Source organism: Camelina sativa, chromosome 2 (genome assembly GCF_000633955.1).
Source record: "Camelina sativa cultivar DH55 chromosome 2, Cs, whole genome shotgun sequence".
Lineage (NCBI taxonomy): Eukaryota > Viridiplantae > Streptophyta > Magnoliopsida > Brassicales > Brassicaceae > Camelina > Camelina sativa.
The window spans coordinates 8102943-8117125 of NC_025686.1; the positions used below are offsets into that span (position 1 = coordinate 8102943).

A 14183-nucleotide genomic window follows, 5' to 3' on the forward strand; every position below is an offset into this window, starting at 1 on the left:
TGAGCATATCAATATGTCATCGGAGTAATATATACTACACTTACACATTATCTTGTTTTATCATCTCGGTGAATTTGGCGAATTTCCCATCAGCAACATCTTCCATAGGGTCGTATGAAACCGACCCTGCTTTTATCACTATGGCTTCGGATGGTTGACTCGCACGTATCTCCATTATCACTTCTTCTGCGCGTCCTGTTTCATCCACAATAATAACCGACTGCGGCACTAAATTGTCTGAGTCACCGGGAATACATTCCTCCCCGGGACTTTGATCTGGTTGACCTCTAGTCTCTTTACAGCCCTCTTCGACATCGCGTTCGTTGGGTATTGCTTGGTCTCCGGCCTAATAAGATGCACGTACATAGATTAGTTGTGACGTACACTGGACCATCTAAGTAGACACTATAAATATGGCAAATATTCGAAAATAAAAATAATTTTGCACTATTGGAGGTTAACTGTTGTTTCTATTTGTACATGTCCATCAGTTTTGTTACAGCCCTCCTCGCCATCGCTTTCCTTTTGTAGTGCTTGGACTTCGGCCTAATAAGATGTACGTACATAGATTCATACTTACGTACACTAATGTCACAAATACTCGAAATCATCAAAGTTAGACACTTGCCTCTTGTTGACCGTCAACTGCAGTTTCATTTTCTACAGGTATTTCGGTTTTGTTACAACCCTCATCTGACTCGCCTTCCTGACGTCTTATGTCCCCTCCGTTACTATTAAACCACTCGACTTTCCCGCCTTCTTGATGCAGTTCTTCCCCATCCTCCTATTCAAAATAATGAAACTTTTAAGATGCGTGTTCGTAGTAGGAACTTGGTATAAGCTCAATTTTTCACACGTTTAGATTAGAGGAGGTAAACAAATAACCGAATATATATGAGACCCACATATGGTTATCCCTTTTATGGTTACTTCCTGACCTACCATTTTGTTACAATGCGGATCAGGTTCCATTTTAGTATTCAGCTGTACGTACACTACGAATTAAAGTAAATTTGAAATATAAACCCGAAGAAAAACAAAGAAAGCGAAGAGTCGCGCTTATTAGAGTAGGAGAGAGGGGGAGTCGGTAGAAAGACGGAACTACTACTGGCGACGTTTTGTTTTATTTAAATAGCATCACCCTTTCTCCTTTCCAAACCCAGGGTAGAAACGAGTAACACGAAATTATCAGAAAAAACCATGGAGTTTATAGTTGATGCCATCGCTGATCTTATACCAGGAAAAACGAATTGGATTATCCAAGCGAAGGTCTTGAATTCGTGGTATGTTACTGAGTTCTTTTGGAAGCGGGTTCTGCTCCTTGCTGATACACGGGTTAGTCCACTTTGCTTTGTAAAATATTTGCACGAAGTTGTTAACCAACGCAGTGGTCTTCTACACAATTGATATGCAATTTGTAGGGTGACACAATCGAGGTGGCGTTTTTACCAGGGACCTATAAGAAAATGAGGAAGTATATCTATGATGGTGATTGGTATGAAATTAGGAATTTCAAGGTCATCCAGCCAACACTTAGGGAGAGGAATACACATCATCCTTTCCAAATCAAATTTACTGATGAGTCGACGATGGGCCTGCTCTCACCGGTGAATCAAAAACACTACTTCCGTTTCGAAGATTTGGGTGATATATCTCGAGGGAGAATTACCCATCCCATATCATTCGGTACGCTTATCTTCAATTTTCAATTACACAAATCGTTTGAAACAACGTTAAAAAACGTTTGCTAATTGATATATTTGTGATTATCACTAGTTTTTAGGCCTCATACTAAATAAATAGGTTAGTAGACAATTTCATATCAAAATACATAGGTCGTAACATTTAAAGTATGTGTCTACCCCGAATCAGATGTCTGTGGGTGTGTAGTTGGGGTGGAAGACAGAAGATTGCTCGAGGGGGCAAATGCGGCCAATGAAGTTGTCCTCACCCTACTGAATGGGAGGTAAAGGAGATTTGTGCTACCTTTTCAATACATTTACATTTAAAGTTTTTTCGTATGCCCGTTCAATATTAACATGAGAAAATCGTAGGAATGAAACCCTCAAGTGTCGTGCCCTAGATGATTATGCTGCTCGCTTCATAAATGCTTGGGAAGCACTCGGGTGTCATCTTACTTTTACATCCGAACCCGTCTTTTGTATTTTGCGGTTCTGGAAGGTTGGAAGCTACGAAGGTATGTTCGATTTGATAGATCAGATAAGGAAACCAGCCTTGTGAAACCATATACAACTAATTTTGTAAATGTTCTGAAGGTGCTCCTTGCCTCGTCAACACAACCGCCTCTTCGCTGTTCTATATAAAACCAGATTTCGAGGGAATGGAACATCACAAGGAGATGTAAGCTCTTTGTTTTCCTACTAAAATATCTAATTGTATTTGTTGCTACTGTCAAATACGTTAATACACTTTCTATATTTACCGCAGATCTGAAATCGCTGGACGTTACTATATAGAACATATAATGGAGCACGTAGGGGAGAATGCAGTACCTTGAGAATAAAGGAACTAGATGGGCGAAAGGGAGAACTCAGGGAGTTTAGCATATTTATTTAAAGAACCGGCACAGATCTATGCAATTTATTAACTTTTTTTTCCCCGGTGTGTTTGTACTTTTGAGTGAACCCAATGTTACGCTGATTATGGATAATATATGGTTATGTTTTGTCAACAAAATATAAAATTTAGTACTCCGCAATATATGTACGTACATAACAATAGTTATCTACGATAAGTGAACATGTCAACACTATCCAACCATCGCATTATGTCCTCTCTAATGGACCATATAAAGCCCACAAACAGATATATTTCGCTTTAAAAAGCTTCTTATTCAAACAGAAAACCGTTTGCTTTAGATTTCTAAAAAGCCCACACGAGTAATAGGCCCATCTAGGGCAGCCGGGAACAATTTCTCCAACAATTATAGTTAAACAAAAATGTGGGCTTAGAAATTAAAAAGGGCCATCATAAACATGTTACAAAAAGCTATGTTGGCACTTAGGAAAAAAGAGTATTATCCTCACGCCAAGAAAAGATAACACGTCTATTGTCGCCCATGCACTACGTATTAGCTGGACATGTTGTACGGTTGTGGCCAACCTGTTGACACTGAGAACAAGCATGCTGTTTGCGGGGCCGCTTCGTCTCCAACGCAACCTCGACAAAAGACTTCCTCCTCGTCATCTTTGGCCTTCCTGGAGGATTCCTAACAAAAGGCGGTTTACATCTGGACGGTGTAATATCAGTAGGAACGATGCAGGATGTATCTATCGGCATTATCGCCTCCGCATACCCACTGCAGAGGCTGTCTCTGCGGAAGTATGGATGGTGCTGGTTTATAACTGATACGTTGGCCGTATATGCGGCTGCGATAGCATGTACGCATGGCATCCTCTCTAGATCAAAACGCCTACATGAACACCTCTTATACCTCAGATTGACAACATGCGTTGAGTTACCACCACTTACTTCAAATCGATCTTCATCAATTTCTTGAACCTTTAGACGCCTTGACTGTTCAATACGTGCCTATGAGTAAATCAAAGCGTAAGTTCATATAACCAAAACAACAAAACATATCCACTAACATTTTTCAGGCCTTTCGTTAACATATATATCGATGGATATGTTAATGAATGTCACACCTGTAACAGGTTCTCCACTCCTTTGGTGAGTAAAGTTGGCATTGCGGCAGCTTGTTTTCTCCTTGTAGCAAACCAACGTGTCAACATATTAAGAACAGCTTCTAGTAACTCTACAATGGGATAGGCTCTGGCAGGATTCAGTACTTTGTTTAGCGATTCTGCAATGTTGCTCGTGGTGAAGTTGTACCTATCACCAGGAAAGTGCGCCCTGCTCCACTTGGTTACATCTGCACGAACCAAGTAAGCATGCAGTTGCGGATTCGCTTCTTGAATTTGCTGGAAGATTTCTTCGAAATCAACTACACGGTACGCTGCAGCTGCTTTTTTTACCAGCCGGAATGTTTCGCTCCCACTAAATCTCAGGATAATATTCTTGTGAAGATGATAAGTGCAGATTCCTCGACTTGCCAGGGGGTACACTTTAGCGATAGCTTTACCAATAGATTTATGCCGGTCAGATATCAGTGCAAGCTCTTCATCATCAGGAATTACACTACTTAATTGAGTAAAGAACCATTCCCACGACACGTCGTTCTCTGTATCAACAACCGCATACGCCAGAGGGAAAATATTAAAATTCCCATCTTGTGTTGTCGCTATCAGAAGAGTCCCTTTGAATTCACCTTTCAAAAAGGTTCCATCTACAACTACAACTTTCCGCATATACCTGAAACCCTTAATGCATCCAGCAATCGCAATGAAAACATACTTGAATCTGTCTTCTGCATCAACGACCAGTCTAGTAAGGGTCCCCGGATTAGAGGACCTCAGCCTGTATAAATATGCCGGTAATTCAGCGTATCCACTTTCAGGTGTACCCCTAACATACTCCCGCGCCTTTATAAGTGTACGATGTGCCTTCCAGTAGCCAAGCTATTATATGAAAATGGTCAGTAAAAGACATCAGCACTAAACAATATCAACTAGATCGAATTATATATATGTGCAGTGCAGGCCATAGAATCAACTAATTTCTGACAAACTCAACAAACTTAAGCTACGATCTGTTTGTACACCCTATAAACAAGTACACTCACAGATCCAACCATAAAACAAACATATTAAAGTATTCCAGTAGCCACCCTGTACACCATATCGTAGGTTGAGCCCATCCCCAACAAGATTTGGCACAACAGAACTTCCCACACCACCAACATAATCCTTGTATAATTGACCTAGGATTGGTGGTTTAGCATTACAGCTACAGCCATATCGTTCCGTAACAGAACAAGTATGTTCACGACAATATCTGCGAATATAAAACACCGGCAAATCACCCATGGTTGAAGCTCGTATTCTCCATTTACAACCTTTTACCCAACACTCAACGATTAACAAAACGGGCGTTGAATATCGAACATTGTAATCATATTTATCTAATACACTCAGCACCCTCAACCTTGCCACCAACGTTTCTTTGCTATCAAACTTATCCCCCACAGCAATATCACCACCTCCGTTTTTTATTTTGCGAACCTCCTTCTCAATTGCATCAGCTGCAGAGTTAGTCTTGCGGGTACGGTTATTTGATTCTGTGTTACACACATTTTCCTCTATACAAGACCCACCCCCAGGTCCGTCGTCCAATGATTCCTCTGCTTCATCCGGGGCGAAGTTGGAGTACAGCAGATAGTCTTCATCCCCTGAACTTGCACCATCGCTGTCGTCACAGTAATCTAATCTACTGTTGTCCTCATCATCTGCTTCATCTTCATCTAGATCATTTCCTACATTATCTTCACCGTCTTCCTTCCGACTCTCGTACTCATCATCTTTCTCTCCCATTTCCTCTGCCACGCCTACGAAATCATCTACAACGACTTCAGGGGTCTTGGGTGTTGGTTCTGGGGTTTTCGGTTTAACTTCCTCGAACAAGGTTTCACCAGATTTAGCTTCAATCTCAATGCGTAGCCGGATGAGTTCACTCCTATGCTGTTTGAGAAAGTTTTGAAACTGCCGACCATTCGAAACAATCACCGGTGGCATATAACATCCGCTTTTTTTATATCTATCTAACATATAGCTCAACTTTATCGCGGAAGTTCTTTCACAGAAACCAAAGTCATCGTACACCATAGCAGTAAAGTCTTCAAACTTTGTTTCTTTATCGGCAACTATAATCCTGCACCCTTTCCTAGTATCAACATCAAACAACCATCGCTTTTTGTCTACCCTCCACCTCCCACACGCCAATACGATATCTTGCTCTTCCATGGATGAACCGAGATCAAAGATTAAAGAAACTGAGTAGGAAAAAGACGTTTGCTCCGGCAGACAAACAGAACACGATTGATGAATCTGCTACAAACTTTATTACATGAACACCATAGATCGGAAGAACAGTAAAGGTGTTTAGATCTTCTTCCAATAAGTCTATCGCAACGCTCGACTGTCTTTGCCAGCTCAAACAAATTCGTGTTATTCTGGTAAGACTTTACAGCTGTCAATCTTGCTTACTAAATCTACCACGGACAAGAAGCCTACCACAACACTACGAAAACTATTTCAAAAAACAAACAAAGTATACCAAAAATATCTGTAAGGAGAGAAGGCTGTCGCATAAATCTGTCGCAACAGGCCATTAGTCTACCATAAATATCTTCCCACCCTGTTACGTTTGCCGCTACACGCGCTTAAAACAAAAGTCTATCATCAAAGGGAAATTCCTCTACCAACTTAATCTAACGAATCGATTTCATGTACGTCCACCGATAAGTGTACCAACACTACAACTAAGTGTACCATCTACAGTGACCGATAAGTGTACCAAGACTACAACTAAGTGTACCAAAAATATCTGACGTACACCTTTAATCAGTCCACGTGTATAAATCTACCATCAAAGGATCGGTAGACTTAGTCCCAACTTCCAATGTTTTTTTTTTCTAGTGGCATTAGCCGTAATTACGTTTTTTCTCAACACTAGTTTCAGGGGTAGTATAGGTACAATGTGTTAGTCTAGTAATTACAAACAATTGTATGTTACTTTTGTAATAAGGAAGCTTTTATGCAATATTCTAGTAACTCACCCAATATAAAATTATAAAATTCACCAAAAAATATGAAATTGAATTTATATATTCAAATTTTGGCCCGTTACTCAGTAAAATTTTTTAATTCAATAGATATTACTTTTAAAGAATAATATTACAAAAGCTTGAATATTTTATAGATTGAACAATTTATATTTGTTTTTAAAAATTCAACTTATGGGATATCCATAAATAAAACTAGTTTTTAATTATAATAAATAATATGATAATTTATTTCTTTCACAAAATAGACTTATAAAGATGAGAGGCGAAGTATAATAATAATTAACAAATTAATATAATAAGTTAGATATCAAAATATTTTATTTGATGAATACTTTAATAAAGGAAATTAAAATGGTAAGTTAGATGATATCAAATGATTCTTTAGAATATTCTCTTTAAGATTTTCTGAAACAACGTGCTCTAGAAATAAAATCTTCAAAAAATAAATTATTTTTAAAAATTCAACTTATGGTATATCCATAAATAAAACTATTTCTTAATTATAATAAATAATATGATAATTTATTTCTTTCACAAAATAGACTCATATATAAAGATGAGAGGTGAAGTATAATAATAATTAACAAATTAATATGGTAAGTTAGATATCAAAAGATTTTATTTGATGACTAATTTAATAAAGGAAATTAAAATGATAAGTTAGATGATATCAAATGATTCTTTAGAGTATTCTCTTTAAGATTTTTGGAAACAACGTGCTCTAATAATAAAATCTTACAAAAATAAATTAAGATTGCATCCACTATTTAATTTGTAACTAATTAATTTATCAAATTAGTGTATAACCTATTTGTAACCAACTTATTAAAATTATATAGTCTACAAAATAATATCGTGTACTTCTGTTTTATTACTAGATTAGGGACGTGCTAGAGCACAGATTGAAAGTCTTTTTATTTATATTATAATTATAGAATAAAATATAATTTATATGATTATTTAAAAAAAAAATTTGATAAAACATTATGCAATAAAATTATATGCTAAAAATGTTGGCTTAAAAAAGACACATATTTTATAAGTTTTATATTGTTAATTTTGTAATTTTATGTATGAGAAATGATTATATTTGTTTTTTGTTGTTTATTTTAATTTTAATTTTTGAACATGTTTGGTGAAAGTTTTTTAATATGACCCGTGCTTATGTAAAATTTATTTTTAACTATACAACAAGATCTCGGAAATCATGATTAAATATGATAAATTGCCAAGATTTTATTCTTTTTTACGCCTAACAGTATATTTTTATACCTAACATTATATATTTTGTAACCATACATGAAATACTAAAGTTTTATTTTGGAATTGTATAAATCATTGATCAATTAAACTATAACTTTTTTTTGTAACCAACCTATATTTAATCTATAAAAAAAAGTTGAGTACTTCCATTTTATTATATATGGGATAAAGGGGATCTATTCCGTTTAGTTCCGAATTGATTTGCTATTCATAAGGTAAGTGACTGGTCTGGTCACTGGTGTCTCCGATGGATGCTATGCTACACTTCAGTTGTAGTCTCCCCCACTCAAATCCAGTAATCCACAACATGATCCGGTAGATCGCTCAATACCAGTGTGGTGTAGTAAGTTGGTTTGCTACCGAATCACACATATCACAAGGATGACCTAAAATATAAAAAATAAATTTCAAAGTTAAAAGTCAAAAAGTATTATTAACAAAGACCTGAGGGTAGCCTCGCCACTACGTTGCGGATGAACGTTTACTTAGTTTCTCTCGACTTCACGAAGCCACCTTCTCTATTTACACGCGTCACTCTCTCTGCCCAGACGCCTCTTGCCATGGCCACAGTAAACAAAACAGTTCGTGTCGCAGCTGCTCAGATGACATCAGTGAATGATCTCATGGCCAATTTCGCCACTTGCTCTCGACTCGTTCAAGTAAAATCCTATTCAATCTCTATATTTCGTTTCCGATTCTATAAAAAAAGTTTAAGACTTTGCGATCAAATTGATTATGTTAGTGATTTGACTAATCAGGTTACGATTATTAGAGATTTGATTACAACTTTTCAATTTTGAATTGGATTCTACCCTTTTTGCTTTCATTGCTTTGAAATTGTGGATTTTGAAGTTTAAGAATAAAAAAGTTGAAAACTTTATGAGGATTTTAGTAGGGATTGAGATTTGAAAGTTTCAATTTTTATCCAAAATTTTACTACTTTTTTAAAGTCTTCTTAATCTTTGAGTTTACTACTTTGGAAAATTTTACTCCTTTGTGAAGTCTTTTCAATCTTTGAGTATGTGTAACTGAACAAAAGGAGGCAGCATTGGCTGGTGCGAAGCTGATTTGCTTCCCTGAGAACTTCTCCTTTGTGGGAGATAAACAAGGGGAGAGTGTGAAAATCGCTGAAGCATTAGATGGGCCAGTGATGCAACGGTATTGCTCTCTAGCCAGGTAAAAAAGTGTTTCTTTCTATGCGTTGATTCGCTTTAGGTACTACATTGACTTGTTTGTTTCCTCTCAGCATTGCCTAGACTAATTAAGGTCTTGTGTAACATTTTCTGTGTTTGCAGGGATTCTAATATATGGTTGTCTCTAGGAGGCTTTCAAGAGAGATTTGATGATACTCATTTGTGTAATACACATGTTGTTATCGATGATGCTGGAATGATCCGGGACACTTATCAGAAAATGCATTTGTAAACTCTATTTGACTCTCCTTTTATCACATATTTTAGTTTTAGAGCTTCTTAAGATCCTGTATTTGGTTAGAATCACTAAGTGACAACTTCTGTTTTATGAAGGTTTGATGTTGATGTTCCTGGTGGAAGCTCGTACAAGGAAAGCAGCTTTACGGTTCCAGGTAAACTTTGTTAAGTATAGTCTTCCTCATTAGAATGGTCTTATCTAATCTAATCTAGATAAAATGTCTGAACAATCCCACATACAAAGTATCTTAGATCCATTCCATAAACATGTGTTATGTCTATTTCTTTTGGTATTGCGAAAAAAAAGAAGATTGTGGAGTGATCAGCAGTTCAAACTCCGAATTTATTGTTTAGAACACATGAAGTGGAACTGATCAATGACACCTTGTCAATCACATCATTATGCTGATAATCTCTAAGAGATTCTATTCCTTGTAAAACCATTGTCTTCACACTTAAGAAGACTAGGAACTGATGTATTTCGTATCTTTGAGATAAGATTTTTGTTCTTGTAATTTTTGTCAGGGACAAAGATTGTTTCCGTAGACAGCCCTATTGGGCGCTTAGGCCTTACTGTATGCTACGATTTGAGGTTTCCTAAGATTTATCAGCAATTGAGATTCGATCACAAGGCTCAGGTAAAATCCAATGTATTTCAATGAATATGAACCTGTGCTGTTCTTAGTCTTATTGGCATTGTTTCGAAAACTCAGTCAAAGAAAGAAATGGTAGAATGAATGAAGCTAAATCATGTTTCACTTGAAATATGTATGTTCCAAAACTCTGAGGAAAAAAGAAACAATTTGATAAAACTGAGTTCCTACAGAAAAAAATCCTCAAACTTGAGTATGTACTTAATGCTTGTCCAGTGAACATAAAAACCATGCAGGTTTTACTAGTACCATCAGCTTTCACCAAGGTCACTGGTGAGGCACACTGGGAGATTCTTCTTAGAGCCCGAGCAATTGAAACGCAATGTTATGTATGTGACTACACACTTCTCTCCCTTTTTAGCTTCTCATTTCATTTGAGATTAACAGTCTCTGTTCGATTCCTCTTGCTTGGTTAATTGTCAGGTCATAGCTGCTGCTCAAGCAGGAAAGCATAATGAGAAAAGAGAAAGTTATGGGGACACACTGATCATTGATCCGTGGGGAACTGTAATTGGAAGACTACCCGGTGAGAGTCCCGGAATTATTGAAGACATCATATATATCTAGATGTACTAGACAAAAGTCTCTTCTGATCAAAACTAAATTATGATTTGTTTCCGTTGCAGACCGTGTATCGACTGGCATTGTCGTGGCAGATATAGATTTTGCACTTATTGACTCGGTGAGAACAAATATGCCTATTGATAAGGTAATATAATACAGACTTGACTTATTCTGAATGGTATAGAACTTGTGTTTCCGTGAACCAAGCGGTTGAACTAAAAAAGCCTTTTATTTCCATCTTCTTTGTTTTGCAGCAACGGGTCTCAATAGATCTCTGATGAACGTGTTGTGAAATTTGGAGTTGTGATTTTCTTGGGTAAGTTGTAAATGAATTAATTAGAAACAAAATATCAAGTCTCAATAATAAGCTAAGCTAAGAAAATAAGAACACAATATTTCAGTAGACAAATGAACCTTGTCCTCACACATCACGGTTAAGTCATAAGGTGTTTTCACCCATCACGGTTGTATCTGAACCCACACGTTTTATCAATAAAGGAGACATGAAAACAGGATATATATGGGTATCTTCCGGAAGTTGCAGGCGGTAAGTGACTTGTGTGACATGTACATCCACTTGGAAATGAATAGGACCATAGAACTTGTGAGAGAGCTTTTGAGATGTTTGGCGGAGCATGGAATATTGCCAATATAGATACAAGTGTAGAAACACCGATGGCCTTATTTGAACTTCACATTCTCCGTTTGACATCGGCTTATTGTTTCATCTTATTATTATTACCTAGGTGAGGTGATCATTTTACTTTGTGTACAGTAGACAGAGTATCAGTGATGGGGTCATCCCAAAAGGGTTTCGAATGGCGTTGTTCCTCGGTCGTGGTATTTTACACAAATTCAACTCAAGGGAGAAGGCCACTCCATTGCTTCTAATAATTGTGGACAAAACAACAGAGGTATTGTCATTCAATACGACGGTCACTACCTTAGTTTGAACATACCTAGAGTTGTGCCGGAGCCGGAAAGTTTCCGAAACTCCCTTAAAAACAAGCTAGTCCAGATCTAATCCCAACCACTAACTGGAGCATGTATAGTGTCATGAATTTGAACCAACAAATCCGTACACTTATCGGCCATGGCCACCATCAATTGTAATTTAATGTTTCTTCCATACGTAACCTTAAAAAGGCTTTAATGGTTATATGTAGATTATAAATAACTAGCGTGAGAGAAACAAGGAAGTAAGGAAAAAAAGATAAACATCTTGATAACATTGATAAGTTATTTATTATTAGAAGAAAGTCACTTCCTCACATTGAGCTGACAAAATCATCAGCATCAATAACATCCATGATTTTGGGTTTCGAATTCACCACTCTACAGTTCAGTCTAATTTCTCCTTGCTTGCCTGTTAATGGTGAAAGGTTTCCCATCCTTATCATTGCCTTCACAAACGCATCGAAAAATTTCCCTTGACCATCAGCGTATGCTCGGACTAACGGGATAGTGTCTTTAGCATCAGGGCTTGAGAATAACTCTTGGTCGCTTTGGATAAGACCTTTGTTCTCTTTGAGATTCACGTAGTATTTGTTATCAAAGAGTGTTGGCGTACGTAGATCAAAATCTACCAAGACACTCTGGTTTCCATTACGCGGACATTGTTTTCTAAGCGTGCTGAGGTAAGATTCATCAAGAGTTGGGTCGGGTAAGCCGGTGTTACTGAAGTTGTAAAGCCGATCCATTATGAACTGACATTGGTTTTTGCCAAAGGTGTGAGCACCTAAACAAAAGAAAAATATTAAAAGATTAAATAAACTAAACCTATAGTCATATAAAGTTATTAGTGATTACGATTATAGATGAAAACGTACCGGAAAGAGCAACGAGATCAGAAGGAAGCTCGAGTCCAACTTTTTTGAAGCTAGCCTTAAGTTGTTTAAGGGTAAAGAATGGAGCTGGAAGGTTATCATTAGCAAGATCCATAAAACCTCTTAAGCCGTCTCTTCTTCCACCTGGAACCATCCATGAAGGTCCTCCCGCCTATTGTATTTTCATTATATTTAGTCCACATATTTATCCTGCTTAACTTTTTTTTTTTTAAATTGTCTAGATACAATTTGCATAGGCATAGCAAAAGATTCATACCAAAACAACAGATTCTTGAGCCGCGATGGTGAGCAAATCAGCACATGAAACGGTTCTTGGACACGCTTTCTCCACGGCAGCCTTCATTTTATCGATCACATCGAAACCCCGGGCTGATTTAGCGTTCCCAAAGGCGTCCTTCTCCGTCCTAAACGATGTTGTGTTGTCTAACAATATCGACGCATCACATCCCTTTTTTTTTTAACAAAATATATATCTTCACATTTAGTCAAACCACATTGTTAAATCACAATATCTTATATACAGTACAAGCAAGTTATACTTTTTCATACATATTTACCCCGAACTATAATCATTCTACCGCAAGTAAATAGTAAATCTAATATCACACTATACTACTCACTACACTAGCATAAACTTATTCACGTGAATCCAAAGAAAACATTAAAAAAAAAGAGCCAAAATTTCAGCACTAAAGAGAGTATTTTAGTAATTTTACAGTTTGAGTATCTTATATTGGAAAAGAAAAAACCGTGAAACGAATATTTTGAGTTGAACAAGAAACTGAAATGTTTATCACATTTTCATATCCTGGTTTCAATTAAGTTTATAATATCAGTAAAGCATTCCCACTCTTTAGGATAAACTATGAAAGAATATAACGTGAAATATATTAAGTCTAATGGTATATCTTACATTAACAAAGCAGTCATGGAAATGAAGACGAAGGATGCTTGCAGCAATGCGAGGGTCTGATCTCAGAGCATCGCGAATGGTTTTGGTCGCAATGTCAAAGACTTGTGGACATGATTTATCGTAAAAGGTAGGGCTTAGTTGAGCGCGAGACAATGATACTTGTAGAAGAAGAAGAAAAAATCCCAATTTTATCAAAGAGGAACTCATTTTCTTTGCACTCTTAGATAATTTTGCTGTTATAGTTTTAATTTGAGTGGATGTAGGTTTTGTCTAAACGATTTCTTATATAGGCAAAATGTTCTTGCTTGGCGGCTTTTACTTTTTTGACATATTTTTTTTATTCAAGTGGTGGATACGTTCATATAGTCGAAAACATATAGAAGAGTATACTTTGAATACAACAATACCATATTTGTGTTTTGTTGAATTATTCTGTACGAAGTGGTTTAAAGCATTTCTTTTCTTTCGGCAAATAGGTTTTAAAGTCTTAATTAAGAAACTATAATTATCACGTGTCTCTAAAATCGAATCTTATTTTTTTCCACACTTCAAAAACATTTTAGTTTACTTTTTTCCATTATAATATGGTTCTGTGTTTTATCTTGGAATTAGACGACAATGTGATCAACCCATTCACGTAAGTTTGTATATGTGTTTGTATTCACATAAAGTTGATAAACATATTGTACGTTAATATATATATATATATATATATATATATATATATATATATTCCTTCTTTTTTTTTTTGCTTCATTGATTGTTTTTAACAATGATTGTAGAAAGGAAAAGAGTGAATACGTAGAT

General features: G+C 36.5%; 3 protein-coding genes across 6 annotated transcripts; 1 reads left to right on the plus strand and 2 right to left on the minus strand.

The window, feature by feature from the left end:
* On the minus strand, positions 3085–3710 carry LOC109126503. Its single transcript, XM_019230112.1, has 2 exons — positions 3669–3710; positions 3085–3552 (listed from the first exon to the last, which is right to left on the minus strand). Exons 1-2 carry the CDS (start codon positions 3708–3710, stop codon positions 3085–3087), a joined length of 510 nt encoding a protein of 169 aa, XP_019085657.1.
* Positions 8266–11847, plus strand: LOC104720050 (nitrilase-like protein 2). Of its 4 annotated transcripts, none has more exons than XM_010438025.2 (10): positions 8266–8628; positions 9009–9145; positions 9265–9390; positions 9496–9554; positions 9925–10037; positions 10289–10381; positions 10476–10578; positions 10679–10761; positions 10871–10932; positions 11392–11847. In XM_010438025.2, exons 1-9 carry the CDS (start codon positions 8443–8445, stop codon positions 10892–10894), a joined length of 924 nt encoding a protein of 307 aa, XP_010436327.1. In that variant the 5' UTR covers positions 8266–8442; the 3' UTR covers positions 10895–10932; positions 11392–11847. The 4 variants fall into 4 exon arrangements, with proteins under 4 accessions (XP_010436327.1, XP_010436342.1, XP_010436335.1 ...); XM_010438040.2 differs by having other exon boundaries at positions 11395–11847; XM_010438033.2 differs by lacking the exon at positions 11392–11847 and adding an exon at positions 11018–11379.
* LOC104720039 (peroxidase 37-like) lies at positions 11817–13625 on the minus strand. Its single transcript, XM_010438015.1, has 4 exons — positions 13377–13625; positions 12720–12911; positions 12446–12614; positions 11817–12354 (listed from the first exon to the last, which is right to left on the minus strand). Exons 1-4 carry the CDS (start codon positions 13581–13583, stop codon positions 11885–11887), a joined length of 1038 nt encoding a protein of 345 aa, XP_010436317.1. The 5' UTR covers positions 13584–13625; the 3' UTR covers positions 11817–11884.

Coding starts and splice junctions, on each gene's coding strand:
- LOC104720050 (XM_010438025.2), top strand. CDS start 8,443: ATGAACGTTTACTTAGTTTCTCTCGACTTCACGAAGCCACCTTCTCTA. Junction 9,391..9,495: donor ACTTATCAGAAAATGCATTT/GTAAACTCTATT, acceptor TGTTTTATGAAG/GTTTGATGTTGATGTTCCTG. Junction 9,555..9,924: donor AAGCAGCTTTACGGTTCCAG/GTAAACTTTGTT, acceptor AATTTTTGTCAG/GGACAAAGATTGTTTCCGTA.
- LOC104720039 (XM_010438015.1), bottom strand. CDS start 13,583: ATGAGTTCCTCTTTGATAAAATTGGGATTTTTTCTTCTTCTTCTACAA. Junction 12,615..12,719: donor CTCAAGAATCTGTTGTTTTG/GTATGAATCTTT, acceptor AAAATACAATAG/GCGGGAGGACCTTCATGGAT. Junction 12,355..12,445: donor TGATCTCGTTGCTCTTTCCG/GTACGTTTTCAT, acceptor TCTTTTGTTTAG/GTGCTCACACCTTTGGCAAA.
- LOC109126503 (XM_019230112.1), bottom strand. CDS start 3,710: ATGCCAACTTTACTCACCAAAGGAGTGGAGAACCTGTTACAG. Junction 3,553..3,668: donor GAGTGGAGAACCTGTTACAG/GTGTGACATTCA, acceptor ATTTACTCATAG/GCACGTATTGAACAGTCAAG.